Source organism: Penicillium cinerascens, assembly GCF_028974065.1.
Source record: "Penicillium cinerascens strain IBT 15544 chromosome Unknown contig_5_segment0_segment0, whole genome shotgun sequence".
Lineage (NCBI taxonomy): Eukaryota > Fungi > Ascomycota > Eurotiomycetes > Eurotiales > Aspergillaceae > Penicillium > Penicillium cinerascens.
Window position 1 is genome coordinate 2,278,724 of NW_026695294.1, and position 26,281 is coordinate 2,305,004.

At 51.3% G+C, this 26,281-nt stretch overlaps 10 protein-coding genes across 10 annotated transcripts; 1 reads left to right on the forward strand and 9 right to left on the reverse strand.

Annotated features, from left to right (window-relative positions):
• Window positions 1-1,695: 1,695 nt before the first annotated feature.
• N7498_005318 (acyl-CoA thioesterase) lies at window positions 1,696-2,856 on the reverse strand (the record flags this gene model as incomplete). Its single annotated transcript, XM_058452380.1, has 2 exons — window positions 1,696-2,598; window positions 2,719-2,856. The coding sequence occupies 2 exons, from the start codon at window positions 2,854-2,856 to the stop codon at window positions 1,696-1,698; spliced, it is 1,041 nt and encodes a 346-aa protein (XP_058308918.1).
• Window positions 2,857-5,397: 2,541 nt separating this feature from the next.
• Window positions 5,398-6,676, reverse strand: N7498_005319 (Mg2+ transporter protein CorA-like/Zinc transport protein ZntB; the record flags this gene model as incomplete). Its single annotated transcript, XM_058452381.1, has 4 exons — window positions 5,398-5,706; window positions 5,761-6,018; window positions 6,070-6,522; window positions 6,572-6,676. 4 exons carry the CDS (start codon window positions 6,674-6,676, stop codon window positions 5,398-5,400), a joined length of 1,125 nt encoding a protein of 374 aa, XP_058308919.1.
• A 4,680-nt stretch (window positions 6,677-11,356) lies between these two features.
• N7498_005320 (uncharacterized protein) lies at window positions 11,357-11,819 on the reverse strand (the record flags this gene model as incomplete). The annotated part of the gene is made up of 2 exons (XM_058452382.1): window positions 11,357-11,640; window positions 11,702-11,819. 2 exons carry the CDS (start codon window positions 11,817-11,819, stop codon window positions 11,357-11,359), a joined length of 402 nt encoding a protein of 133 aa, XP_058308920.1.
• Window positions 11,820-12,230: 411 nt separating this feature from the next.
• Window positions 12,231-13,532, reverse strand: N7498_005321 (CAZyme family GT90; the record flags this gene model as incomplete). Its single annotated transcript, XM_058452383.1, has 2 exons — window positions 12,231-13,127; window positions 13,188-13,532. The coding sequence occupies 2 exons, from the start codon at window positions 13,530-13,532 to the stop codon at window positions 12,231-12,233; spliced, it is 1,242 nt and encodes a 413-aa protein (XP_058308921.1).
• Window positions 13,533-14,063: 531 nt separating this feature from the next.
• On the reverse strand, window positions 14,064-14,988 carry N7498_005322 (uncharacterized protein; the record flags this gene model as incomplete). Its single annotated transcript, XM_058452384.1, has 2 exons — window positions 14,064-14,071; window positions 14,112-14,988. 2 exons carry the CDS (start codon window positions 14,986-14,988, stop codon window positions 14,064-14,066), a joined length of 885 nt encoding a protein of 294 aa, XP_058308922.1.
• Window positions 14,989-15,381: 393 nt separating this feature from the next.
• Window positions 15,382-18,422, reverse strand: sey1 (dynamin-like GTPase SEY1; the record flags this gene model as incomplete). Its single annotated transcript, XM_058452385.1, has 4 exons — window positions 18,072-18,422; window positions 17,543-17,989; window positions 15,742-17,486; window positions 15,382-15,683 (listed from the first exon to the last, which is right to left on the reverse strand). Exons 1-4 carry the CDS (start codon window positions 18,215-18,217, stop codon window positions 15,382-15,384), a joined length of 2,640 nt encoding a protein of 879 aa, XP_058308923.1. The 5' UTR covers window positions 18,218-18,422.
• Window positions 18,423-18,595: 173 nt separating this feature from the next.
• Window positions 18,596-20,848, reverse strand: N7498_005324 (uncharacterized protein; the record flags this gene model as incomplete). The annotated part of the gene is made up of 3 exons (XM_058452386.1): window positions 18,596-20,415; window positions 20,489-20,725; window positions 20,776-20,848. The coding sequence occupies 3 exons, from the start codon at window positions 20,846-20,848 to the stop codon at window positions 18,596-18,598; spliced, it is 2,130 nt and encodes a 709-aa protein (XP_058308924.1).
• Window positions 20,849-21,487: 639 nt separating this feature from the next.
• Window positions 21,488-22,877, reverse strand: N7498_005325 (translation elongation factor Tu; the record flags this gene model as incomplete). The annotated part of the gene is made up of 2 exons (XM_058452387.1): window positions 21,488-22,615; window positions 22,683-22,877. 2 exons carry the CDS (start codon window positions 22,875-22,877, stop codon window positions 21,488-21,490), a joined length of 1,323 nt encoding a protein of 440 aa, XP_058308925.1.
• A 486-nt stretch (window positions 22,878-23,363) lies between these two features.
• N7498_005326 (putative translation initiation factor IF3) lies at window positions 23,364-24,059 on the reverse strand (the record flags this gene model as incomplete). Its single annotated transcript, XM_058452388.1, has 1 exon — window positions 23,364-24,059. One exon carries the CDS (start codon window positions 24,057-24,059, stop codon window positions 23,364-23,366), a length of 696 nt encoding a protein of 231 aa, XP_058308926.1.
• A 397-nt stretch (window positions 24,060-24,456) lies between these two features.
• On the forward strand, window positions 24,457-26,233 carry N7498_005327 (guanosine diphosphatase; the record flags this gene model as incomplete). Its single annotated transcript, XM_058452389.1, has 3 exons — window positions 24,457-24,721; window positions 24,782-26,120; window positions 26,176-26,233. 3 exons carry the CDS (start codon window positions 24,457-24,459, stop codon window positions 26,231-26,233), a joined length of 1,662 nt encoding a protein of 553 aa, XP_058308927.1.
• Window positions 26,234-26,281: the final 48 nt, after the last annotated feature.

The following is a 26,281-nucleotide window of genomic DNA, read 5'->3' on the forward strand; positions in this document are numbered from 1 at the left end:
AGGGTAGCGGAGATGTACGCCAGAGCGGACGATCGCGAGTCAAGAGCTGTTTCGAAGGCTCTTTTTCCCCTTAGGATGGGACGGGAAAAGAAAAGTCTATAATCTTAGCAAACAATCACCAATGAGAATAAGCAAAGACAAGTGACTTGAAAGCAAGGTAAGAAAACAGGTCTCGTTGTAGGAAGGCGACAGCGTAGAGATCATTCCAGGCAAAAGGCGCTAAGCCTGGTTTGCCAACAGGCGCTGCAAAAGGTGGACGAAGATGAGCAAGTAACCAGCAGGGGCCAATCATGCAGGGGCCTGGACGCTCGAGGGTGGAGCAGGGTACAATGGCCTGACACTGGGAGAGGAGGCAGGGGCGCTGAGGGTGAGGAATGATGGGCCAGCAATCGGACGTATCAGAGTCCCGTGTGCTTGGGGCAGGTGGGAATCGTCCGATCGGACGGAAAATAGTGGACTTCGCTCTTGGTACCATACTACCAGACCGGATCCCGTCCGGTCTCGGGTGATGTGATTTCCAAGGGGCACGGGGGAGGGGCAGGGGGAAGACAGTCGAGGAAATAGGGCTGAGCAATGAAAACGGCTACAGCACTCACCAGGTTTTTCAAATGATTCACTGCGCCGTGAAAAGGAGATTCGTAACAAATTGCGATTGCGACAGTCGATGAGCTTGGTCCATGCACCAGGTCACGTGTATCACGTGATCAGATTTCCTCCACCATACGTGACGTCGATTACAACTTTTGAATATGTGGTCACATGACTCTATCGCTCTGTTATCGGTACCTAATACAGAGGCTGTGCTCAGCTCTCGGATACCACCGGAGCCGAGTGTCGGCTATCCCTTGATACCTGAACTGGAAAGTATTAAATTGTGCCCCGGTCCACCCTACCGCTTTAAATGCTCCGTCCAACGATCAATCTCACCTTAACAAGCAAACTATTCAATTTAACCACTTTTCAACTTCACTAAGATACTTCAACCCTAAAAAACTATCGGAGTCTGGGCTAAAAAGGTCTAAAAAGCCGCTGATTTACTTAAAATTACTAATATCCTGCGTTAAGCGCGCAACTTCGACACTAAGACAGCTTCTACGGGCGCGCATTCAAAGTCGTTAAAGTGAAAGTGTGATAAGGGGTGCTATGGTGGTGAAATTAAGTTGCCGGCAACCGGGGTACCTTAGTTGAGTTGCAAGAAGTCCTGCTTTCAATTCTGAGCAAAAAGCGACCAGACACGGTCGATAGTATCAGGTAAACCCTATTTTCAAGGGTTCCGTGGGCGTAATTGAACATTGGCAAGGACGCCAAACATGTACATCAAATAAGTTTAGCTGTTCACGTTGTCATTCCAAAATTGATAAACAGCTCGAGTCATGTTCGTAAAGCCCAGATGAGATCGTCAGGAAGAGACGTTCAGTCTGATCAGCTACAAATCAACAACTGAATCCATCAACGCTACTCCCCGCAAATTAGCCGCTCAAACTACCAGAGGGACGTCACGGTCATCTCAACCTCAGTCTGATTCGGCCATCTTCTCAAAGCTACTGGTCATATACCAAGCCAAACTTCATCGCCGGTCAGTCGGCTGGCTCGGCTATCTTGTTTACGAGCCGACTCCGGGGAAGGCCTGCTTAGATATCAGATCTCTATAGAATGTATCGTCTAGTGTACAGATCCATGTTGTAATATCTAGTACTATTGTGCCCACTCCTGGTGTAGCTTCTCGTCCAGATTGATATACCCCTGCACAACAGCCAACCCCCGGAGCCGTTCTTGCTCGATACGCGCCCAGTTCCATTCTTCAGAACTCCACGAGTCCGAGTTGGACTTCTTCTGCTCCTCAAGCACCTCACGACCGAGGATCTGATCATCGCTCATCTTGAGCACCTCTCGCACTAGGGATCCATCCACCCCCGTAGCCGTGATACCCTCGTCACCACTAGCAGGTGTTCCGATCGCAGAAGCTTCAGCGGATGAGTCCGGTGCACTCTTATCCTGACTCTCTGCAGGCGGAGCGGGGATAAAACCACTCGCGCGCAGCAGCCGCTCCGGTGAGATGGTCAGCCGACCCTTCTTAACAACGTACTTGCTCAAGGCAGTGGCCAGCAGCGTCTTCTCGCCACCGCCCTTGGCTGGCCGCATAAAGCACGTGAGGATGTACATCCATTTTTTATCCCAGGAGATAACCTTGGAGTGCATTTCATACAGCTCAAAGGGCTTGATCTCCCGCTTGAAGCTGCAATATACAGACCCAAGCACAACGAGGATCGGCTTCCGCTTCGGCGCACGCTTCCCCTCTTTCTTACTGGTCTCCAGGAACTCCCGGTCCAGCTCTTTGCTGACAATTCCAACTCCAGGACTGTAAATTCGGCTCACCAGCGCCGTACGCGACACGTCCAGGTCTGTGAAATATGTGCTGTTTGACTTGTGCAAATTATAATCGGTCTCCAGCAACGGGGTCCGCGAGGTGGTCCCGCATGACACAAAGATCGGATGTGTGGGTTTGCCCTGTGCGTCCACGATGGCCTTCCCCTTGGGGAAGAGAGGAGCATTGGGCTTCAGACGCAGGTTGCCCACGAAATGGTACAACAGACGGAACTGGAGTATCGGGTCAGCCATGTTACACACCCACGGCAATTGGTCGGCGCCCCCGGTCCGAGAAGGAATTCGAGGAGCAAAATTCGGGATAACCTAGATGTACAACCTAGAAGTACTTACATGCCAAACGAATGGGAGGGATTTCAGGTTGATAAGCGCCAGTAGCAAGGCCAGCGTTCTCCACGACGCGAGCGACGCTGCAACTGCCAGCAGGTTGCGCATGCTTTCGATGCTGAGCGCTCCCTGGATGGAGGACATGGTGGTCTTTAAAGACACGAACGAGTGGAAGGTGGCTTGGGCCACGACGAGTGGTTTCAGCCGCAGATGTGAATGATGACGGGTGGTTCCTGCAGGAGCTGATAGCGATAAGGAGAATATACTCTCCAAGGTACAGGAACTGAATCAGGCACCCCTGTTCCAACACAAATTGTTTATGGAAGGACAAGAAATAATACAAGAAGTGAATTGGCTATGTAATGGATCACGACTGATGGGATCTGGCCGATCGATCACCTGCACTGCGATCATCATGTTTTTGTTGGGAAAAGGAACCGAGGCTCCCCTACACGTGATGCTGACTCATCGGTGCGTGTCTGCGGAAAGCTGAAGAATGTTGGAGCTGAACGATGTGGAAATGATGTAAGATGAGAAATTCACGAGGGATTGAAGTTGGCTTGAGTCATTATAAACTGTGCCTGGGCGTCGTTGGGGAAATAGAAAGGTCTCAACCTGCCAAGTATAAAGACACTACCTATATATATCCAGATCCCCAATCGTCAACAACATTTTCGTACCAACAACCATGTCCACCGATTCTAAACCCAAGAAAGATCAAGGATTCAAGCGTATACACTGCGAGATCTCTTCGTGTTGCGACGGGGCACTTCCTTACGAGTTATCATCCAGTGGAATGACTCTCACGTGAGCCGACGGTTCTTGACCCGGCTCTCGAGACTGGTATTCAAGTGTGGCATAAGTCTGATCCTCCGATACCCGGAACGACGGGTCAAGGACAAGCAATGACTTCTTCTCACCGGACGATGAATGCAAAAATTCAACATCTAATTGAATAAGCTGCCTTGCAAAGATCTCAAACAGGCGAGAATCGAAGAGGCCTTCTCGATGTGGCCATGCCTCAAGGTGCTCCAATGCCTGCCAGCGTAAAGCCAAATCATGGCATTTCCAGCATATGAGAAACAGTGATGGAGTAATGCCCATGTCAAATAGCAACGTCGGACGGGAGCGGAAGTTGCTCTCTTCCAGGAAACTGTCCGACACCCGTTTCGATAGGGCCAACATTTGTTCAAATTGATTGAAATAACTTTCGTAGATGAATTGGCTCTCCCCAATTAGAACGGTTTCCAGCAATATTTTAGATGTGGTGTAGTGTAAATAGATCAGATCGAGCCCACGTCTTTCCTTGATGCTCTTTGGGCGAAGAAAGAGTGCTTCGGATTGAGCAAGTCGTGTAGAAAACCCCTCAAGCTCTATCCCGATCATTCCTTGCTCTGCTGCAAGTTCAGGATGCCGATTTGGCAGACGGTCTTCGACGGGAATATCGTAAGCAACTTTGCAAAAGCTCATAATCCGGGCCAGAGCGTGATCTAAAGCCCGGCGAGCTTCTAACAGAGTGTGAAAGCAGTCTTTGTCGAGTTCAAAAAGAGTAGACGCACTTGCGGTGAGATTGTAACCAAAGAAAACGGACTGCGTGGCCAGGCGAGTCAATGTTGCTAGCAGCGACCGCTCGACGACATCCATACAGGGTGAGACCTCGGAAGAGCTCGCAAAAGCTAGACGTGATTCTTCAATTATTTCAAGACCTTTTTCCAAATGCAGTAACGCTGAATCGTACTGTCCACGGAGCAAGTCAAATGCCACAAATAAAAGACAACAGGTCAAAATGACATCTCGTAGTTTCGGGTCTTGCGAGTGCCGACGTTGGTTCAGGATCATCAACGAGCGTCCATTTTGCTCAAGAGCAAAACGATGGTATCTGTTATTAAGATCTTCGCGCGATAATGGCGCGCCTCGAACTTCTAGATCTTCATGCAAAGCACTAAGGGCCACGATCGCATGATTAACAGCCTGTTCCGAATGGCTCATCGGTAACACGAGATCCGTCCATAACCGAGAATCGAAGAACGCGCCCAGTCCGGGAACTGTGAATTGTTGAAAGAAAGCAAATCTTCGTCGCTCCTCCGCCGTTTTACCAGGGAAGGTCGTCGCGATCCGTTGTAGCGTCAGCGATGTTGCTTTTTCATCTCTTCTGCCAAAAAGTCGAGCCTCGTCATATCCTTCACATTTCCACCCGGACTGTAAGCAATTTTTACACGCCCCAGGTGTCTCGTCGCACTTTATGCGCCTTGTCCTATGGTGTGTTAATAGCACTATAGAGGAGACCCGACCCCTGTTTATGCGTACGAACCGACATGTCCGGCAGCCACGTTTGGACTTGGAAGAGAACGCCCTTTTCCTCATTTAAACGGACAGCGTTGTTATCTGAGACTCAACAAAATGGATGAAAAGCAAAGTCTTGTTGTCGAATTTACGAAGACTTCTATGTCTCAAGGGGGCTGGTGGGGGCTGAAAGCATATTATGTCATTCTGGTTGCCTGATCTCATTAAACGAGGCTATTCCTGAAGATCTTTAGGCATGGTTACAGGTCTCTTTTCAGAAAGTTTCGAACGACTGCCCTGATTGGCTGCATAAGTGCTAAATAAAGCAACGTGCTGCTGTTCAAGGTCACATTAAGGTGATACCCCTAGGGGTCTCGCCCACCGAGCCCATGGGTACTTCAGCTACGCCCCCCCATAGAACCAGGACGCTATCGTCCGTAAGGATCCCCTCAATCTGCGTTGGGGCCACATTCTCTTCACCTTTTGCCTGAAACGGATAACGATCCACAAGATGACGACAAGACAAGTAGCGCTGGGAAGGGCTATGGCCCAGAACAAGCTCTGATGAAAAGTGCCGTCGCGAATATCGACGCTATTCATGCCCAGGTAGGACGTGATGAATGACAAGGGCAAAAAAATGACTGTCACGATGGTGAAAATGGTGATGGCCTTACTGTTCGACTCTTTGCGCACTTCAATCATTGATCGGAGCTATTGGTTATGGTCAGTCTTCAAGAACCGCGTGAACAGGATGAAGCAACTCACAAGCATCGATGTCTTATTGGCCATGCTCTCGAGCTCATCCAAATCGCGCTTCATTTGCTTGATCAACTTTCGACTCTGGTGTATACTCTGCAGGCTGACTTTTCGGCCAGATTGATTCAAATTGATCCACACCGTTCGCATTCTTTCCAGGACCTTCAGTTGCTGATCAAGCACGATGTTGACAATATTGAGCTCCTCTCGAAGCTGTTGGATTGCGTCAAATGTTCCAGCATTGGGATCCATCCGAACTTGGAGTTCCTGTATTATGTAAGTTACGCACCGAACAAACCATACCCAAGCCGTCCTTACCAGGCGTAAAATGTACTGCCGATAGATCTGCAAAAGATTGAATCCATCTTTCGTGAGTTGGCCATTCGGTCTCTCACTTGGTATTCTTGCCAGCCGCTCAGTAACCATGGTCATGATGCCTTGAGCGTTCACTCCTCGAAAGACTTTGGCTTCGCTGAAGTCCCCGGCGCGAATCATGGAAATAAGCTGGAACTTGCCGGTTCGCAGAGATTTGTTGACTTTCTTCTCGTAACGCTGGAGGAGACCCAAATCTGAATTGGACTCGGGGTTTATCTGGCTGCAGATACAGATGTAGGTAATCAGTGGGTTGAAGGCCTCTACCAGAGCTTTGGGGAGATAGAAGGTCGTGGATTTTTTATCCCCGCCCCGTTTGATCCCATCATGGATCTGCCTGATGTTTTTGCAAAAGTAGGACATGTTATGTCCAATGATTTCCAGATAGGTGTCGGGGTACTAACAGACAAATTAGTTTCTCTCCAAGCTCTTGGGCAAATTGGCCCACCTCATTAGTCAAAAATGCCAGCAATGCACCGTAAAACTTCTTGATCAGCCAATATTGATGAACCACTTGGTAGTGGACGGGCACAAATGCATCCAGAATCTCCATAGCATTACAGATAATCACTTCGATTCTTCTCCGCTCAGACGTTCTCCTGGCCGGATTTTCAGCCTTAGAACGATGACTCTGGGCACAGCCCATCAGTTTCATCCGCGCCAGAACTTCGCTCCTTGAGCATTCCGAGAGGGTATTAACAAAGCCACCCACTCGCTCATGGTTTAGAAGATACAAAGACGCTTCCGCATCTCGTTCTTCCAGAATCGCGCGAATTGTCCTGTCCATATCTTTGTATTCTTCTGGAATTGGTTCGCTTCTTTCTGAAGGGGTGGATGGCAAACCGTCAGTTGCTTGTAGCTTCCAAGCAAAGATGGGGCACAAGGGTGCTGTATCTATCCCACTAGAAGATTGTGAAGTCGTCATTTCTCCCTCCAAATCTTTCTGTTGCTTCGATGATGCCACACTGGTGAAGCTCTTGGATGGCTTCGTAGGTTGATCTGAATTGAATGACACGAATGGGCCTCCCTTTGTCTGATCCCTCCCGTGGCGTCGGTTCTCCAGATCGAAGTCACCTTCTGCTGAAGTTGTTCCCTTTTTTGACGACTGAAAGCTCTCGCTTCTGCGTGAAAATGTGTTTTCTTCTCGAAGCTCTGACGTGTGCTGACCGAAATTGGTTGTAACCTTTGTGCTTTGCCTATCGGGAGTGCCTTGCAGATTGAGATCAAATTCCTCCGTGGGAGGCAATATGTCTGTCATGATGCTTGAAGAGGCCTTTTCAGTAGAAGAATTCTCATCGGCGTCCTCAACAAAGCTCTGCAAATCAGTAGCTCTTCGGATTGGCTTTTGGTTTCTGCCAAGCTCATTCTCCCTAGAATAATTAGGTTCTAGGTCCAGGCTAGGTGATAGAAAAGAGCCAAAAGAGGATCCCTGAACATCCACAAATTGTGGACGTGGAGATGGATGGCGGGAGGCCAAGTTTGCTTCCGAAGCTTGAATAGGCTCGGTCTCAGTGTTCTCGGGACCTGGGGTAATGCTAGTCTGGCCATGATCCCCAGACGAAACGAACTGATCATGCTCTGAGGGATTCTCAGTCGCAATAAATCCTGGATGCTCTATTTGATGATCTGTGTCAATTCTCCTTATGGGCGGTGGCCTGTACAATTGAACTGCTGCACTGGCTGAGCCCTCAGCACGAGATGGAGACTTTTGAACTCGACTGGGATGGCGAGGATCCATGGGCTCCAGAGTTTGGTTAGACCCTGTCAGTCTTAGCTCTACCACACATCCTGGAAAGATGTTGTCATCCCAGTCCGCGGGCGTGATGGGCCCATTTGGACCATTCAAAACATATGCTCCAGCTGTGAAAGCATTAAAATGCTCAGGATTGGACTGCATTTTTGTGCCAATGACAGATTCCATCTTCTGTATAATCCAGAAAAGAACTCATTAGTCAAAACTTCCGTCCAGTACCTTCTAGGGGCAATCATACACGCCAGGTTCGACCCACTCGCCAGGGGATCATTAGCTCAAATCCAGCAGGATCCTTTAACCGGATGGGCCGCTTGCCACTTTTCCAGGCATTTTCTTGGATTGCGTCACTGTGATACTGGCGTATTGACTCATCGTCATTTCTATTTTGCTGATCAACAAAGGCTGGGTGTTGAATCAAACCATTGCGTATCGTGTTGGTCATGGAATAAAAAGATTGCCTCTCACTCAATGTGGGATAAACCGGGTCTGTAAGAAAGGTTGAACCAGAGATAAGCTTGACTGATCTCGAAATGAGCCACAATGACTAACTCACTAGCCCTTGTCGAATAGCCATGACGGTGAAGGCGATTTCGACCATGATGAAAACTGGATGAACCATACACTGATAAGGCAGAACGAGAGTGATTGTTTGGTATGTCCTTGCGAGACTTCATCACAATATGAAGCGTGATATCGCTTTCATCTCGTTCACGAAGAATTTCGAGCCAGTTATCCTCCGAAATGAGCCTATTTTCCAGTCGTAACTCATACTTATCCCTCCAAGAATCATCCAAAAAAGAGGCCAGTGATGAGTTCTCGTCTTCTAGTGTGCCAGCAAACATGCTGATGAGTTCCTGTAACAACGCGTCAGTCATTTTTGAAGACGAGGCGAGCAGATTGGCAGACTCACAAACCATGTTTGACATCGCCGCTTGGGTAGGCAGTATTGCTTCCCTTCAAAGTCAATCAATCGAATCTGTAGCGTTGCAAGACCTGACTCGGGCCTCGCGATCTTTTCTAGAGTAATGACCTCCCCTCGAAGAGTTTCGAGATTGGATGGGCCCATACTCAAGATCAAGTCTAAGAAATTGGTTAGAACCTGCTGTCTCCAGTATTGAAGTGCCAGATACCTCCATTGATAAGAAGCATCCATGTCTGTGGGACATGAAGTACTTCGGCATCTCCACGAACGTTGCAAACAACTTGATTTTCATCCAGACGTTCAGTTGCCTGGAACGAGTAATGGAATTGAAGAAGACTTCTGACGGGATGCATTAAACCATTAGAAGGAGGATCTTGACGGCGAAGTGGCTCGAGGGCGAAGTAAGGAAAAGCCAAAAAGGCGACCGAGCATTCTTCCGTTGTTTTACTCTCATGATCCTTGGCAACGAAACTAAGTGCAGTGGGTTCGAGGTATTTCCCATGCACATATGACTTTTCATTTCGTTGCTGAAGATGCTTGAATGCTAACCGAATGAGAGTACTGTTAACTTCCGGAATATTGTGCAAGCGCAGAGCCTCTATCTAGAATGATTTAGTCAAATAGATAGAAACAAACCGAGTCAACAGACCTCAAGAAGCTCCAAGCTGAGAAAGTTGCTCTGAAGATGACTTTTCGGTGGGTTATCAGTAAGCGATACTATTCATAAATGCAAGTTAGAGAGAAGGTCCAAGAACCGAACGTACATCCATTGGGTCTCTGGCTTTGACAAGGATGCTTCTACATCATACGTCAGAATTGCAATGTCGTGATCGTCATCTCTAGGCATGAGCTGTGTGTGAACAATGCGGTATGTCTCTGGAGAAACATTCTCCTCGTGCTTGAAAGAAGACTGTTGAGTAAACACTCTGCTTCGAAGTTTCGGATCCCATTCACTGCTGCGATCATAGACTGAATGAGAGGGCCGAATGTTGATGATATGATGAACCTTGATATGTTCATCGTCCGAAGCATCTGCGAAATCATCATGGATTTTGCCAATACTAAGGTGACTTGTTGCTTTGTTTGGAGCTGGATGGGAACGGACTTTGGTGATGGCCTCTTCTGACGTAAATATTGGGGGAGGTGGGCCACGAACAGAAAATTGTGAAGAGTCAGAAGGGGAAGGAATCGAAGGACGCCACCGAGGAGGAGACCGCCGATCCTCTGAATAAAAGGGAGTATAGCTTGGATAGGGCCGGGGAAGGCGCCTGCTACGACGAGGATAGTCGCGGGACCTGGGTCGGGGTCGATGATCTCTCTCTCGAATCACCATCGGCCCCAGATTCTCGTCTTCATCCGATGTTTGGGAGTCTGTGGATTCTTGAAAACGTATGCGACCATTGCGTCGGCGATTTCCGCTCTCGAGCCGTCGTGTATACACGTAATTTTGCGGTCTAATTCCCGGATAGTCCGAGCCAGGCGGCGAGACGCCGACTCTGCTGTATGTCTGTTCACGGGAACGCACATAACTGCGTCGGCTGCGTACCGATTCAACCGAGGAATTAACGCTAGATTCATCAACTTCTGACCCATCCGCGGACGAGTCGTTCTCTGGCTCGTGCCAACTCATCGTGATCCCCAAAAGAGCGGGGTACCGATGCCTGGAAATGGTGCCCAGACCGTTTAGTTCGGGCCGCTATGAATGAAAACCACGAGGTCAAGACAGGTATCCATTCAGGGGAAACCTCGCCAGATTTCAGACCCAGCCGCAGAAATGCAGCTCATCAGCACTTGTCCAATAACGAGCGCGTAGGCCGTCCCGCACGGCCCGCCACACCGACGCTATACCGCTTGAGACGCATGGCGCTCAATCACGACGGATTGGCTTTGATATTCTTTCTATTTCATCCAAAAGCTTGAATTCACAAAGTGATAGGCAGCCGCAGTAGCCTCTTCTAACTGACGTAGACGAGGTACATCACGTATAATTCTTTTTCCTTCACTCAAAAACGGTCTTTCAACCGTGGTTGAAATTGAACATCGTTGGGCTTATTATGGGCCAGTCGTTGGTCCATGATGAGACTAAAGTCGGGAATATAGCCCATTTAATCCTAAGATATCCAAATAGGGCTGCTTGTATATGTGCCTATTTACTGCTCCACCTCTGGAAGAGCGAATTATGGGTCAGTCATTGCTCTCATAGCCACCCATAACAGCTTCGTCCCGTATCTTGTATCCATCCGCAACTCCTCCCAAGCCGTCTGACCCTCCGGAGTTTTGAAACAGGGGAAATCCGTCTCCTCTCCCCTTCCAGATTCGGTCTGGCCGAACCCCCGAAGGATATTCCGCAGGATAGATCCGTTCAATACGTCGGAAGGGGTTCAGTGTGCTAGAATCACTATAACCGATATTGCCAGCCTCGGAAATGAAAACTACAGGCTTGAAATACGTTCGCGATACAGGGATGACGCGGCGCGATCGAATAATACGCGAAGCTACAAGAGTTCATATTCCTATTTCTAAATACAACCATTTTTCCAATATATTCCTCAATTCCATCACATTTCATCGATACTGGGCTCCTGCTCGAAAGCCTGTGGGTCTTTGGAGCGCTTCCCGGCCTTTTTTGGATCTGGAGGGAAGAGACTTTCGTAAATGTCGGCTCTATGCGCGGCGGTGGTAGCCTGACTTATCAGTACTCTTTCATAATACATATAAATCCAGGAGACGCCTACTATTTTCTCTTCAGCAGTCTGTTCCTTTACGGCCTGTTGTTTCTGAAGGTCTTCGGCCCTCAAGGGCGATCCTTCATAGTCATCGGGGAAGGTTGTGTTGACGAAGACTGGGAGTAAAGAATATGAGCGACTTTGAAGTAGTGTTTCTTGGTAAAATCTTGTACGTACATGCTTCGTCTCCCTTCACGTCGGACTGAGTCTTTCCGGAGACCGAAGCGCGGGCCAGTCTGGTGATGTGGAAGGCAGAGGGTCTCGTGAGCTGATGTTTGATCAAGGCTGGATACATTGTGAGAGTTGGGATCAATATTATTCCAGGAATCTTTGGAGCTTGAGAAAAGTGGTCTGCCTCTAATAGCTTGGCCTGCTCTTTTAAAGAGCTTTCTGGGGAATATATAATGATGTCAGTCATATGACCATTCGAAGAGTGGTTAGTTCGAAACACTCCAATGATATCTCGAGGCAAGAAGTGGAAACACGTCCTCGGAACCCTATTGTTTTGGGATACGAGCGGCGGCATTGGTTAAGCGGGAACTGGATTGCGCTGTGGCGACTTCAGCACCCGCTCAATGGTACGAGCTATCTTTAGTGACGACATCATTTATGGCTTAGGTTCGAGAGCTTTATTAAATAAGATCTATGAATTTATCATACATAAAACATAACACATTAAATAAATCGCTGCTGAGCGGTTAGGGACTTATGATTCCCACCTCGTTGACTGCATCAGGAAAAATCTTTCAACATCCACCCCTCTCCATGACTTTTTGCCATCGTATTCTTCATAAAGCTCGGGCTCAAAGTCACTGACTCTAGCCCATTCTTGGATCAGCCGACGCCAGTAACATACCTCAGCCGCCGGCGTGAGATAGCGCTCACGGAAGATCTTCACACTGTTATCCGCGATGCGCTTGGCATCGTTGTCGTGATTCAGCAGCCATTCCATTTTCTCTTCAAGATCTGACCAATCGTGCTCGACTTCGACAAAGTTCTGCTGGGAGCCAGATGACCGCAGCAGATGATAGTAGTGCTGCACCCAATCTAGTTTATCCGAAACTACCACGCTCCGGCACATTTGCAGGTGCTTGAGTCCCGAGTCCGATTTTTCCTCGGTTTGTGCAATGAACTTGTAATTGCAGTGCTCTGGAAGAATTTTGTTCTGGTTCTCCATGCTTCCTTTCGCTTCAACCCTAAAATCCTTCACATCCGCCCATGGCCTCCCATTGATGAGTTTGACGAGTTGATCGCGGAAGTCGGGTTCTTTTCTTCTGTCACCGCGCCAGAGTAATTGATTTGTCTTATTTTCCCACGTTAAGGCATCTTCTTTCTCTGCAATTTCAACCTTCAGAAGGGTTTCCTTGATAGAGCTACTCTTGTCAGATGACGAGTAGTCAAAGTCGGGGATCAGCCATATCGATTCATCTTCCGGGCGTCGTACAGTACCCCATAGAGCGACATCTTCAATCTGGTCATCTATATTCAACCCGAATTCGATGTTTGGCAATGGCTCGGATGAGGTGATAACTGCCCGGTTGATGGCAGCGAGAGTTGCCATTCCACGCAACCCGACGGTACGTTCTTTTGTAATTATATACAGCTGTTACAGACCATCAATATACCTCCCTGAAGAACTCCACAAGAGCTTAAGTGAACTCACCTGCTGATCATAAAGCATTGCTCGAATAGTTCCACTCCGCGATGTCGCAGTGTCGATTTCCTTCGCGGTAATCGTATGTAAAGATCGAGCTTCTTTCACGCGATCGATTTCGGCAAACAGCCCCGGGAATGCCTGGTCACATTGACCATGCGTGAGAAGCAGGTTGTTCCTATCGCGTTCATAGTTCCACGACCCATCGAACCGATGTTGCCCGTGAGGCTCACTAGTGAACACAGGACCCTGATTCCGAACTTTGCGTTGCGGTCGCCAGTATGTAAAGAGGCCCAATGCTAGCAGAATGTAAGGCGCAATTATTAAGCACTGGCGCTGCTGCGTGAATTTCATGTTTCCACAGGCGTCTTTGGTGATGGGTCTCTGGATGTAACTGAGTCATAAATAAAACCAGGGCGGGCCACGTCAGTTTTAAGGACCCAGCTATGAATAACCCGGCCTTGCAGGGTTTGGCCCACAACGATCGCCCAGCTTGGTGGTCGTGGGGGCCGAATGCCAAGTAGCCGCAATGGGGCACTGGGGTGGCTATGGCATCTGCAGGGTCTCGGACCTGTAATTTCTGGGGAAATCCTAACAGAATGATATGGGGCTCCTCCATAGGAAAAATATCAATGTTGGTCCGTTGCAGGTGTCACGTTACGGTATTAGGCCATATCTAGCTCCGCGACAAAGACTCCAGGGATCATCTTGGAACCCGCAAAAATTTGAAATGGAAGAAACAGACAGTGATTTCTCTGAGGAAGACGAGCAATACGATTCCAAAGACACCTTTCTCTAAAAAAAAAAAAAAAGATAGACTTCCAAATAACTCTATCTAAAAGATCGCCATGCAATTAGGCGGGCTTGAAACACCTCTCGCGCAGTTCAAGGGACTGCTAGAAATAAAGAAACTCCAACGCCCAAGCCGCTTACATGTAGCAGCCAACTCCTCCAGATCAAACATCTCACCAATAGGCACACCCCAACCGGCCAGAAGATGATGATGCAAATCAAACTCGGGGTCCTTTGCTGGGAAAACCTCAAAGCTAACCGCATCGGATGCAACGGCCGCGAAATGGTTATCCCACATGAAGCGCAGAACGCGCTCGCTCTGCTCAATGCCCATGTGCTGTGGCGTCTCCTGCGCACTGTATTCCTTGCGCTGGGCTTCCGACATCGCAGCCCATGTACCTGGCAGACCGACGCGCAGGAAGAAAACATCACCCTTCTGGAAGGAGATGTTGCACTCGCGCGCAATCTCCTGTACCTCGTCCAGGGTGATCGTCTGGCGGGTCAGGGCGTTGATCGGGATCCCCTTCTTCTCGGCGTAGGAGACGTAGTCGATAAGCACACCGCGACCGGCAATGCCTTTCTTCGCCCAGAACCCGATTCCGATACGCGGGGAGTCCGAGTCGATGATCTCCGCCGCCGTCGTGCCACCGTAGAATAGTCTCCGCTCGGGATCCTCTGGTGTCGGCGCGGGTGCATTGTGGTGGCGTAGGCCGTCCCATTGGGAGCCCTGTTGCGGGTTGAAGTGGTATTCGTCGTCGAAGGCGACACCCTTGGCGACCCATTTGATAGTGTGCTCGAATGGCTTGCGGCCGAAGCCTGGTGGGCTCAGGTTCTCAATGTCCCAGTTTAAACATACCCGTTCGCCGGTCTGAATCTGTGTTTGTGCAGCATCGGCAACTATCTCGGGCGTCAGGAGGCGTAGCATTCCCAGGCCTTCTTCTGATGAACCCGGGCGCCCGGGCCAGTATCGGCGCTTGTCGGGGAGGTCATCGAATTTCTGGGGGAGTGGTGCAGCCATGTTGTTGACTTTACAGGGAACGTATAGTCTAGCAGTGCAGATTGACCAAACGAAGACCTGGAGGGTCCTGGTACAGCTATATACCGAAGCGTGGAGTACAGCTGTTTGGCCCCACGTCGGAGCAAGTCCGGTGGTTACGGTTACGTGGATATGACCCCGCAGCCCAACCGGATAAACAGGCGAGCACAAGACAAGGACAAAAAGTAGGTTCAAAGGGAAACATCGACCGGCAGAAACAAGCTTCTTGTGCGCCTAAACATTAATGGTAAGTCATGCAGATCCACTTGGCTCTTTTAGTTACATACATGCCAATGCTATAACAAATCTAACCCCAGAGTAAACGTATACAGGATGCTCTGCCGAGTAGAGCAGTAAAGAAAAAGGAAACAAAATTTACATGTCATCCAGGTCATCGTTTGCTTTGGAGCCGGAGCCGCGCTTTTGCATGTCGGACATCTCGTACTCCTCCTTGCGGCCGGCTGATCCAGTTCGGTCCGCCGACATGGCCATGGCTTGTCGGCCGGCATCGGAGGACTCGAGGAAGTCGCGCAGGCGGCGTTTACCCTCCACGAGGGCTTGCTGCGAGGCAGCCTCCGTCATTTTCAGGATGGGACCCCACAGGTTGAGCTGGTAGGTGATGTAGGCGCCCACGGCACACACGAACAGCAGGAAGAAGTAGGCCGGGTTGCGGAGAACTACGAGTAATTAGCGAACGAACTGGGAGAAACACTGGACAAAAGAAAGGATACTCACCCGCGACGATCTCGTTCCAGCCTAGGGCAAGCAAAATGCCGTAGAAATACAACGGGACCTGGGTCATGCCGCCGATGGCACTCCGCTTGGCCTCAACATATACGCCATCCGCGGCTTTCTTGAAGCGCACGGTAAGCTCCTGGCGCTTCGATTCACCGAGAATTGTCGTTTCTTCCTCCAGGCTCTTGCCTTCGTCCTCATCAATGCCACCGATGGGGGCAAGGTCCTCCTCATCCGCAGAAGTCGCAGAGCTCGGAGTGTGGCCAATCCACCGGTCGAGCGGAGGCGGAGCGTTGGTTTCGGCGAGGCGGAAGCGAGACAGAAGAGGAATCAGAGTCAGAGTAGACTCGCGAGCACGGGTATAGACGCCCTCAATATCATCTGTCGGGCGCCAGATACGCGGCACGCCCTCGTCATCGTAGCGGAACTTGTCCTCGAAGTTCTCACGGAGCTTCAGAAGCAAGTTGCCCTCAATCATCTCCTCATCGATTTTGGCGCGCAGGACACCCCAGGACTTACGACGCAGGCGCCACAGTCCAACGTCGACCTCTTCCAGGCTGGCATCGAAGCTGCTGGCGCGGTCTGTGAATCGTCGCTCTGCGTCAAGAACGGTTTCCACGAATACGTTCCAGATCCGATCCCAGAATGCCTTCTCGGTGGGCTTCTCGCCGTTCTCAGGAGCACCGCCTCCAGCACGTCCAGAACCCATGTTATTGAACTCGAGTCCCACTGATTCACCTAGACGGGACTGAACCCATCGCTCGACACGACTAGCCAGGCGTCTCATTTCGTCCCGGCGCAGACCGGCGCTAACCTCAGCCAACTCCTTTTCAAACAGGCCAAGCTGCTGCTTGTAGTCACTGAAAGCGGCTCCCTCAACCACTGTTGAACGAGCAACCCCCTCAAACTTCTCCAGCGAAACCTTGGTCTCGTCGTTGACGATCTCAGCAAAGTCGTAGCTGCCAGCCTTCTTTTGACCAGACTTGACAGCATTAGTGACCGCATCGCTGAAATCACGGATACCAGACTTGTGTGCGGCCGAAAGCTGACCGTGGAAGAGTGCTTTCAACCGTCCATCGACCTTGCTCTCGAGCTCAGCCCCCTTGCGCTGGTACACACCCTTGTGGTACCGACTGGCTTCAGTCTCGAATCCCTTGAGCGTCTTCGAGCGCGCAGCTCGCATAGCAACACCCAATCCACCGAGAACCTCCGGTGCGCCTAAACGAACCGCCTCGGCCTGCTTATCTTCAAAGGCAGTAATTGCATCGTCGAATCCAATCATGACCTCACGCAGAATCTCGTCGCAGCGGAACTGAGCAAGCAATTCTTGCTGCGTGGGCAGATCGAGGTCTTTGTTATTGACGATCTGGTCCCAAATGCCTTCGGCGTAATGAGAGAATCCATCCGCAGGGATCCGTCGGTGGTATTCGGGCAAGAAGACACCCTCTTCGGAGAACTCGCCCTTGAGTGCATCTCTCCTGGGGTCACGGTGGCCCTCACGGAAGCGGGATCCAAGCTTCTTGGTCTCCGCCGCAAACTCCGCTGCTTGATAACTCTTGTGTGGAAGTCCGTAGAACTGGAAATCGAAGTAGTCATGAATCGTTGAGTTCTCGAGTCCAGCCGGCTTCGAAATCGTCGACCAAAGGCGGGACAAATCCTCCAACAGGGTCTTCTGGAGGTTCTTGAGCGGGGTGCTGCCGATGAAGTCACGGATAACGAAGAACAGAAGAGATCGGTGAGTGGTACTAAAAAGCATGTTAGTGCTGGACACCTGATATAGAGATTCTGCCAATCCACTTACTTCTTATCCTTCATGAACAATTGCAGGTTGACCTCGAAGACGGTCTTCAGCAACCCCATGTTGGCGCCTTGGTACAGCCCCACCTGGTGCTCCCAGATATTGACGATGAGGACCTCACTAGTCGCAAGCGCGAAGAGAGCACTCTTGCGCTCAAAGTCCTGATCCTCGCCACGCTCGCGACCATCAGTGCCTTCCACGTCCATAACCAGGATGTTATCCGCCATGCGCTCCGCGCCCTCCTGACCCTGCTTCTTGTTCTTCGACAGCCAGATACCCTTGGTCGTTTGCCTCCGCTCCAGCTCCGACATGACCGAGAACTCAGTGCCGAAGAGGTGGTTCAGTAGGGTGGACTTGCCGGTCGACTGGGAGCCGAACACGGAGATGAGATGATAATTGAAGCCGGCGGGCGTGACATCTTCGATGGAAAGGTACTTGGAGAGATTCGCACTGACAGCTGTGAGCAACGGAATTACCAGATTGCCCGCAGGCCAGATGTAGGTACACCCGGGCCTGCAGGGGAGGGGCGTACTTGAACTCCTTATTCTCATCAATCACCTGGACGCCATGCTCGTAGGAGGCGGAGTCGCCGTTGTCGCCGACCGTAGCAAAGTGACCATTCGCCATGATAGGAGGTGCAGTTGGGTTCCTGCCCAGTCCCGACGGGCGTTCGGACATGGTGTTCCTTCGATGATGCGGTGTTGTGGGGACAGATCACCGATGAGAGTGGCGAGAGCAGGGGAAAGTGGGCACAAGGAGGTTGGGGGAGGAGTGGATCATGTAACTGAGAAGAATCGAGAGCACGGACAAAGTGATCACAATTAGAGTAAAGGACGATCACAAGGCCGTTGCACGAGTGCGATCAAATGGTCCGAGGTCGATGGTTGCTGGGGAAAACACGTCTTACATAACCGTACACCCCGGTTCCGTTTAACTTATAGTTACATGCGCAAATACTCATGCGCTGCAGAATCGCGGGAAAATGTGCCCGATCATGAATTCATCGGTTTGATTGACTACATCCTGTACAGAATGTGGGGTATGTACTTTCTCCCTCTATTCAGACCAGTTCAGGTTCCAGCCGTGATCCAGTCCGAGGTCGACGTTGGCATTCGGCCACATGTAATGTCCAAGATCATCAAATAAGCCGGTGAAAAGAGTACTTGTTCCAAAGTCGTCTCCTGTCATTAGCGACTGGGTTAAGAAATCAGCTTCCATGGCGCCTGCAGCTGGAGTATTGCCGTCCATGGTGTCGGCGTTGATGGTCGATGGCTCGGGATCAGACATGGGCGGAGTAAAGAGCTGACTGGCGGTCCGTTTTGACGGGTTCGTCGAGGCGAGTGGGCTCGGAGCTCCAGCATTCTGCTCCTTGCTTTTGGGTCTCAGGAGATTGGCGCCAGCGCCTATAGTAATAGACCCGAAGTAAGGCACCGTGACCTTGCAAGTCGCGGATGACGTCCAGTTCCGCCGTTGAGTCCTGGTATCAAAGATCGCACCGAGGATATTGGCAGACTCCGCTGCAACAGAGCCACCACTCTCAGCCGCGGCATGGCGAAGGATGGTGACCACATCCCGCACGAGAGCCCAATCCTTTTCGTCTTGGTCTTTGCTGTGATACGATGACTCTTCAGAGTAGCCGTGCAGATGGACAATGAGAATCATGCCCATCGTAAAGGCCAGGAAGTCAAGGATTTTACACAAATAAGACCGAGTGATCGCCCGCAGCACTTTGTACAGGGCCAATCCCTCCCGAGTAGACTGAATCGCCGTCCGGTGGCAGAAGCTAAACCGTGGATCGTGGGGATATTTCAACATGAAAGGAAGGTGAAGAAGGGCACGGTACATCTTCGGCATGAACTGCAGCGGAATTCGCTCATTGAAATGCTCCCGTTTCTCATCGGACCCTGGCTCAGGGCCCGTGAAGCTCCGGGGCATGGCGTCCCAGGCGTCCATAAGCTCTTGGTCAAGCCGCAATGTTGTCTCGAGACACATTTCCGACGGATTCTGGTTGCGGTCAATCATGTGTCCGCTGATAATACCAAGGCGCAAGACGTATTGCTCCGTGGCTGAGATGTCTGAATTAAGCCGTAGTTGGACTTGGGGCATGAAAAAAGCATCTGCGACTCCATAAGGAAGACCGAGAATCAGACTGAGAGATCGATCTGAATTCGTTATCGCGCACCAGAGTTTCAGCCGCCTGTCAAATAAAGTATCTGCCGGTTGAGGTGTCCGGGTTGAGAGGTGCATGCCCGCGAGGTGTGCAAATTCAATAGCTCTGCGAACCACGAGCCATGCTTTGCGAAGCCGGCCTTCATTCAAGTGATACTTAGAGAGCAGCATCTGGCATTCCATGCCAGGCAGCGTCGCCGCATAGTCATCATCCCGAACGATCAGACGATCCACCGCTGCACAGCAGCGTGCAGCAAACTCCTGCGGATCCAGCGGAACTTGCAGTGTGTTGAAGTCGAAATCAGGCGGTGATTGTAGAACACTTATAGAGAGGGAAACCAACCCTTTCGCTATTTCAGCGGGCGCCACCAGGCTTTCCGAGTATGACTTTGTCCCGAAGGCATTTAGAAGCTCGGGGAAGTTCTCCTCCCACACGCAACATAGCCTCGAGCCTTCTTCGACAATTTTTTGAATGTCTTGCATGGAAGGAAGTAAAGACAGAAGCTCCGCTCTGACTGCCCGTGCTTTGGGCGACATATCTTTAGCACCGGTGAACTGGTCGTTATTGGACGAATCTTCACGGCGGCTGACGAGATAATTATCGAATAGTTGCATGACTGGCGCATTCTGGATCTGGCAACTGGACGGGCCAAGCTTGTCCGACTCATCTGACGGTGGCGTCGGGCTTTCTATAGAGGGTCTACGCGCTATATACCGTTAGCAACCTCAAAGAACGAGAAAATAAGATTGCGCAAGCTGTTGGTAACTCATAAAACTTACTCCGTGAATGAGCGGGGCTCGTCTCGTTTAATCGTTTAGCCAAGTCCTCCACTATATTTTCCAAATGAGCCACACGCTCCCTGAGACTGTACCGCTGGTCTCCTTGAGCGGCATCCGAGGCCTTCAGCTTATCGGAGTCATGCTCCTGATCGATACAAGTCGATCCACGCAAGCGGCATTCACTGCAAGCTTCCGGGCGATCAGGATTGAAAGTGCATCGAATCTTGCGACGTCGGCCTGGGACGGAGTTTAGTATCGGTGTCTGAGGAATTCGTCCCACAACGTACATTGTGTACAGCTTTTGGTCCCTTTTCGCATCTTTTTGCGAGGCGGACCGTTTATATCATTCCAAGAGTCCATTTTGACAAGGATGACGAAGATTTACTTAGGAAATTATCGAGGCACGGCCTCGTCCAGCCAAAGCGGACGAACGCAGTCAGCACAGGCAAGACGTCGCGCGGGACCGGGGCGGAGTCACGCCAGTGCAGCTCCGGTTGATCGCGGAGAGGACAGAAAGAAATAGTGAGCAACCTCAGAGCAGGTAAACCGGAATAGAGAAATAAAACCGGAGGTGAATCCGCCCGGGTCATAGTCTTTTGGGGGCAATTCGTCCGTCAAGTTCGGCCGAACGGTGGGCCAATCATTGGACGTGTTTGGTAACACCTTCCGGTCAAAGGATTCAAGGACTCAAGGCTGACCCCATTGTGAAAGGATCGATTACTCGAGAAAATATTATAAACAGTCTGGATGGTAGACTTGGATTGTTTTTGAATACATTCCACGGGAGGGGAGAGAAGGTACAACTGGCTACATCTTCAATACAGTAGAGGTACATGAACAGGATTCAAGCGAAAACTCCGGCTTATCCCCCGGATTCCTTGGGTCGATGATTCCCGCGCTGTGAATACAAGGTGACAGACAAACAAGAAAGGAAAGAGGTGTCATAATACAGGGTCCGGAGAGTCAAGCAGCCCGGACCATAGGCGAGGGGGTATTAATTTATTCCTCGATCACACGAGTGATCAGACCGGTGGCGACGGTGCGGCCACCCTCACGGATGTTGAAGCGCTGACCAGCCTCGGCAGCAACGGGACGGTGTGTCTCGAGGACCATCTCGACATTGTCACCGGGGTTGACACGGCGGGAGTGGTCGTTGTCGGGGAAGGTGAGGTCACCGGGCTCATCAGCAGTGCGAAGGTAGACCTGGGGGCGGTAGTTGGAGCCGAAACCAGTGCGGCGGCCACCCTCCTCCTCGGTCAGGACGTACATGGACACCAGGAACTTCTTGGCGGCCTTGGTGCTGCCGGGGAGGGCAACGACCATACCACGGCGGATGTCTTCACGCTTGATACCACGGAGCAGCAGACCGGAGTTGTCACCAGCCTGGGAGAAGTCGCAGGACTTCTTGAAGGTCTCAATATCGGTGACCTTGGTCTTGATGGCGTCGTTGGAGCCACCAATGATCTCAACCTCGGTATCCTTCTTCAGCATACCGCGCTCGACACGACCAGAAACGACGGTACCACGACCGGGGATGGAGAAGACTTCCTCAACAGACATGAGGAAGGGCTTGTCCATGTCACGCTCGGGCGTGGGGATCCAGGTGTCAACGGCCTTCATGAGCTCGTCAATGCGGGTGCTGCCGATCTCAGGGCGGCGGTCCTCGAGGGCGCAGAGAGCGGAACCGAAGATGATGGGGGTCTCCTCACCCTCGAAGCCGTAGGTGGAAAGCAGATCGCGCATCTCCATCTCGACAAGCTCAAGCATCTCGGGGTCCTCGACGGCGTCGACCTTGTTCACGAAAACGACGATCTTCTGGACACCGACTTGGCGGGCAAGCAGCAGGTGCTCACGGGTCTGGGGCATCTGGCCATCGGAAGCAGCAACGACGACGATGGCACCGTCCATGTTGGCAGCACCAGTAATCATGTTCTTAATGTAATCGGCGTGACCGGGACAGTCGACGTGGGCGTAGTGACGGTCTTCGGTCTGGAACTCAATATGGGCAGACGAAATGGTGATACCACGCTTGCGCTCCTCGGGAGCCTTGTCAATGGCGTTATAGGCGAGGAAGTTGGCCAGGCCCTTGGAGGCCTGGTTCTTGGTGATGGCAGCAGTCAGGGTGGTCTATAGGAGTTGACACGTTAGAACGAGAATCGCGGGATGACAGGAAGATCGAAGTAAATCATCATACCTTGCCGTGATCGACGTGACCGATGGTACCGATGTTGACGTGGGGCTTGGTACGCTCGAAAGCAGTAGCCAGTCCACGGACAGCCATCTTGTCGCTGGCGAAGACATGGTGGACGGGGTTGACGGCACGCGGGCGCAGCAGGGACGCCCGGCTGGAGCGCGCCAGGATGTTCAAAGAACGGGAGATGCTCGACATCTTGCAATTGGGAACCCAAAAACGATAAAGAATGGAAGCAAGCAACAAGAAGAAAGGTCGATGGGAGGCGATGAGAAGAGAATCAACAGCCAAATTTTCTGGGTCGGTTGCTTAGTCATATATTGTCCAATCAGGGGCCGCGGATTGCGGAGGTCGGTCCGTCATCAGATTCCATGAGGGTTGCGATGCGCGTCGCATTGCTAATTCATGGTCAATCTTTGAATGTTAGACCGAGTCCTGTAGGTTTTATTGTCTGCAGCATAAGCGCTACATATCAGACATCATAACAGTATTTGACTGTGAAAGGACCCGATAGATCGGGGTGAAGGAAGCATATCCAACTACTACTCCCTTGAAAACTTGGCGACTTCATGCAATGCTGGCTGCTTAATACTTAGGTCTTGCTAAAAGTTACCTAGAATTATCTGCACGATGCTATCCCAACAGCACTCAACTATATACAATGATGTCCAATCCTCAACACCGTCAATTCTCCTTCTTGACCGTAATGATAACGTGCTTTCCGGGTTCTCCCTCCATAGCCTTGACCTGGGTGCCTCCAATTTCCTTCGTGGTATCCATCACACTCTGCATGACATGCTTGATCTCGTCCACCGTCGCTGCTCGCTTGCCCTTCTTCTTGGTCAAGACCAATTCCACCTTGCAACCCTTTTCCAGGAAGGTAGTCAGCTGGCCCAGGCGGTGTTTCAAGTCATGCGCATCAATAGCCCAGTTCAGCTCCAGCTTCTTGGTTTGGACCCTGGACGCCTTTGCAGCTTTCGCTTTAGCCTTTTCTTTGGCCTTCGTCTCCTTTTTGTTCAGGATCTTGCAAACCGGAGGCTTATCGGGAGCTCCCGCGTGCACTTGTTGGAGGAAAAACTCGCGGGGGTCGAAAGAAGCTAGGACCTGGGAAAGTCTCACGGGGGGATCGAGGCTGTTGTCCTTGTTGACCAGCTGCACGTACGGAGCTCCAATAGCTTCGTTGGTTGGCATCTTGTGGTAGTCGCCAAAGGCAAGGCAACGGGAATGCTGTAGATATCTTGTTTGAAACCCACTTTGAATGGGATGAACATGGTGAAGAGGACTAGACTGTGCAAGAGCCGCTCGCGGGGCTCGGAGAGGTGTAAGGAAGGTCTGCCGCAGGGCCTGCGCGGTGGACATGAGACCGCGGGTGTGGTTCATGACGGCTGGTTGGGAGGAGATCGGAGGGATCGTAGTGACGAGAGAGGATAAGATCAGGAAATGACTATATTGACAGCCATACGGCAGAAGAGTCGGGTATAGGACCGGTAGATGGTGTGCGCTGGTTAAGGTAATCGGGTGCAGTCAAGACAAGTCGACGGATCGAGTAACAGCCACGCCACATCTGCGCCACAGGCCTGAAACCCTGGATCCGCAATCTGCCCTCCTTTCTTTTCTCCTTTTTCAACTCCGCAATCTCCTATCCTATTCTGGACTTGGCGATTTTGGAGGCTCAATGGTTTCTATGGTGTCTTGTCTTCTTGCTCGTCTTTCTTAACCCTTCCGATCGTTACTCGTTCGGTGGCAACACCCTGTCTTTTGCTTATCGGTTGCTCGCATGTCGACTGGAGTCGACAATCAACAGCCCAGCAAAATCGATCTGCATACGGTCGCCCGTCAACGCTCCGTTTCGCACAGTTTCGTTTCCGCCTCCCCAAACTCCGTCGAGTCCGGCCGAGTCCCCGGTAAACAATTCGACAAAATGGTTTCCCAAAGCCAGAGATCGCGCTGGCTGAAGACCGGAGCCATCGTGGGCTTCATCTTCATGGTCCTTTTGTGGCTGTCGCCCTCTAAACCTGTCGTTTCTTCTTCATTCGCCAAGGGTATGCGCCGCAGATCGATCGGAATCAATCGTCGTTGCTGACCACTCGTTTTCACTCTAGAAAAAGCGCCTTCAGCCTCTGGTATTTCTACCAAGTGCAATAAGCCTTTCGATTCATCGAAGCCTCTGATCCAGTATGCGCTCATGATCGACGCTGGTAGCACCGGTTCTCGTATCCACGTCTACCGTTTCAACAACTGCGGCCCTACTCCCGAACTGGAGAACGAGGTCTTCGAGCAGACCAAGAAGAAGGACGGTGGCTCCGGCCTCAGTTCCTACAAGGAGGATGCCCAAGGTGCGGCACAGAGTCTGGATCCTCTCATGGAGGTCGCACTGCAGTCCGTGCCTGAGGAGTACAGACGGTGCAGCCCAATTGCCGTCAAGGCCACCGCCGGTCTGCGTCTCTTGGGTCCCGAGCTGAGCAAAAACATCCTGGAGGCTGTGCGCCACCGTCTGGAGAACACCTATCCCTTCCCCGTTGTGTCCCGCGAGAAAGGTGGCGTCGAGATTATGGACGGCTCTGACGAGGGTGTCTACGCTTGGATCACCACCAACTACCTCCTGGGCAAGATTGGTGGCCCTGATGAGACCCCTACCGCTGCTATCTTTGATCTCGGTGGTGGTTCCACTCAGATTGTCTTCCAGCCCACCTTCGAGCAGAGCAAGGCCGGAGGCATGCCCGAGCATTTGGCTCAGGGTGACCACAAGTATGAGCTCAAGTTCGGCGGCCGGGAGTTTGAGCTTTACCAGCACTCTCACCTTGGCTACGGTCTGATGTCTGCTCGCGAGTCTATGCACAAGGTGGTCCTCGAGGCTCTCCTGGCCAACAACGGCAAGGATATGTCGTGGTTGGAACGCCCGATCTCCAACCCATGCATCCAGCCTAATATGGAGAAGAAAGTCACTGTGACTTTCCCTGATGGCCATGCTCTCGGACCCGAGACCAGCGTGGTCATGGTGGGTCCCAAGGACCAGTCTGCCCCCGCGCAGTGCCGTGCCATCGCCGAGAAGATCTTGAAGAAGGAGGCCGAGTGCAAGCTGGCTCCTTGCTCCTTCAACGGTGTTCACCAGCCCTCTCTGGCAAAGACTTTTGCCCGTGAGGACGTGTATATTTTCTCCTACTTTTTCGACCGCACTGCTCCGCTGGGCATGCCCTCCTCGTTCACTCTCGAGGAGCTGCACCAGCTCACCTCCACCGTCTGTGCCGGAGAGGACAGCTGGAGTGTCTTCGAGGGCGTGGAGGGTGCCCTGAAGGACCTTCGCGGCCGTGCCGATTGGTGCTTGGATCTAAACTTCATGATGGGTCTGCTGCACACGGGCTACGAGATGCCGATGTCGCGTGAGGTCAAGATCGCCAAGAAGATCAAGGACAACGAGCTGGGCTGGTGCCTTGGTGCGAGGTAAGTTATCTTTTTTCTCTTGTTCCAGCTATGCAACATGCTAATTCTTTCACAGCTTGCCCCTTCTCAGTCAGGAGTCTGGCTGGACTTGCCGCATCAAGGAGATCTCATAGATCCTTGCACGGTGATGACTTCAAATTTATCAATGTTTAATCATATGG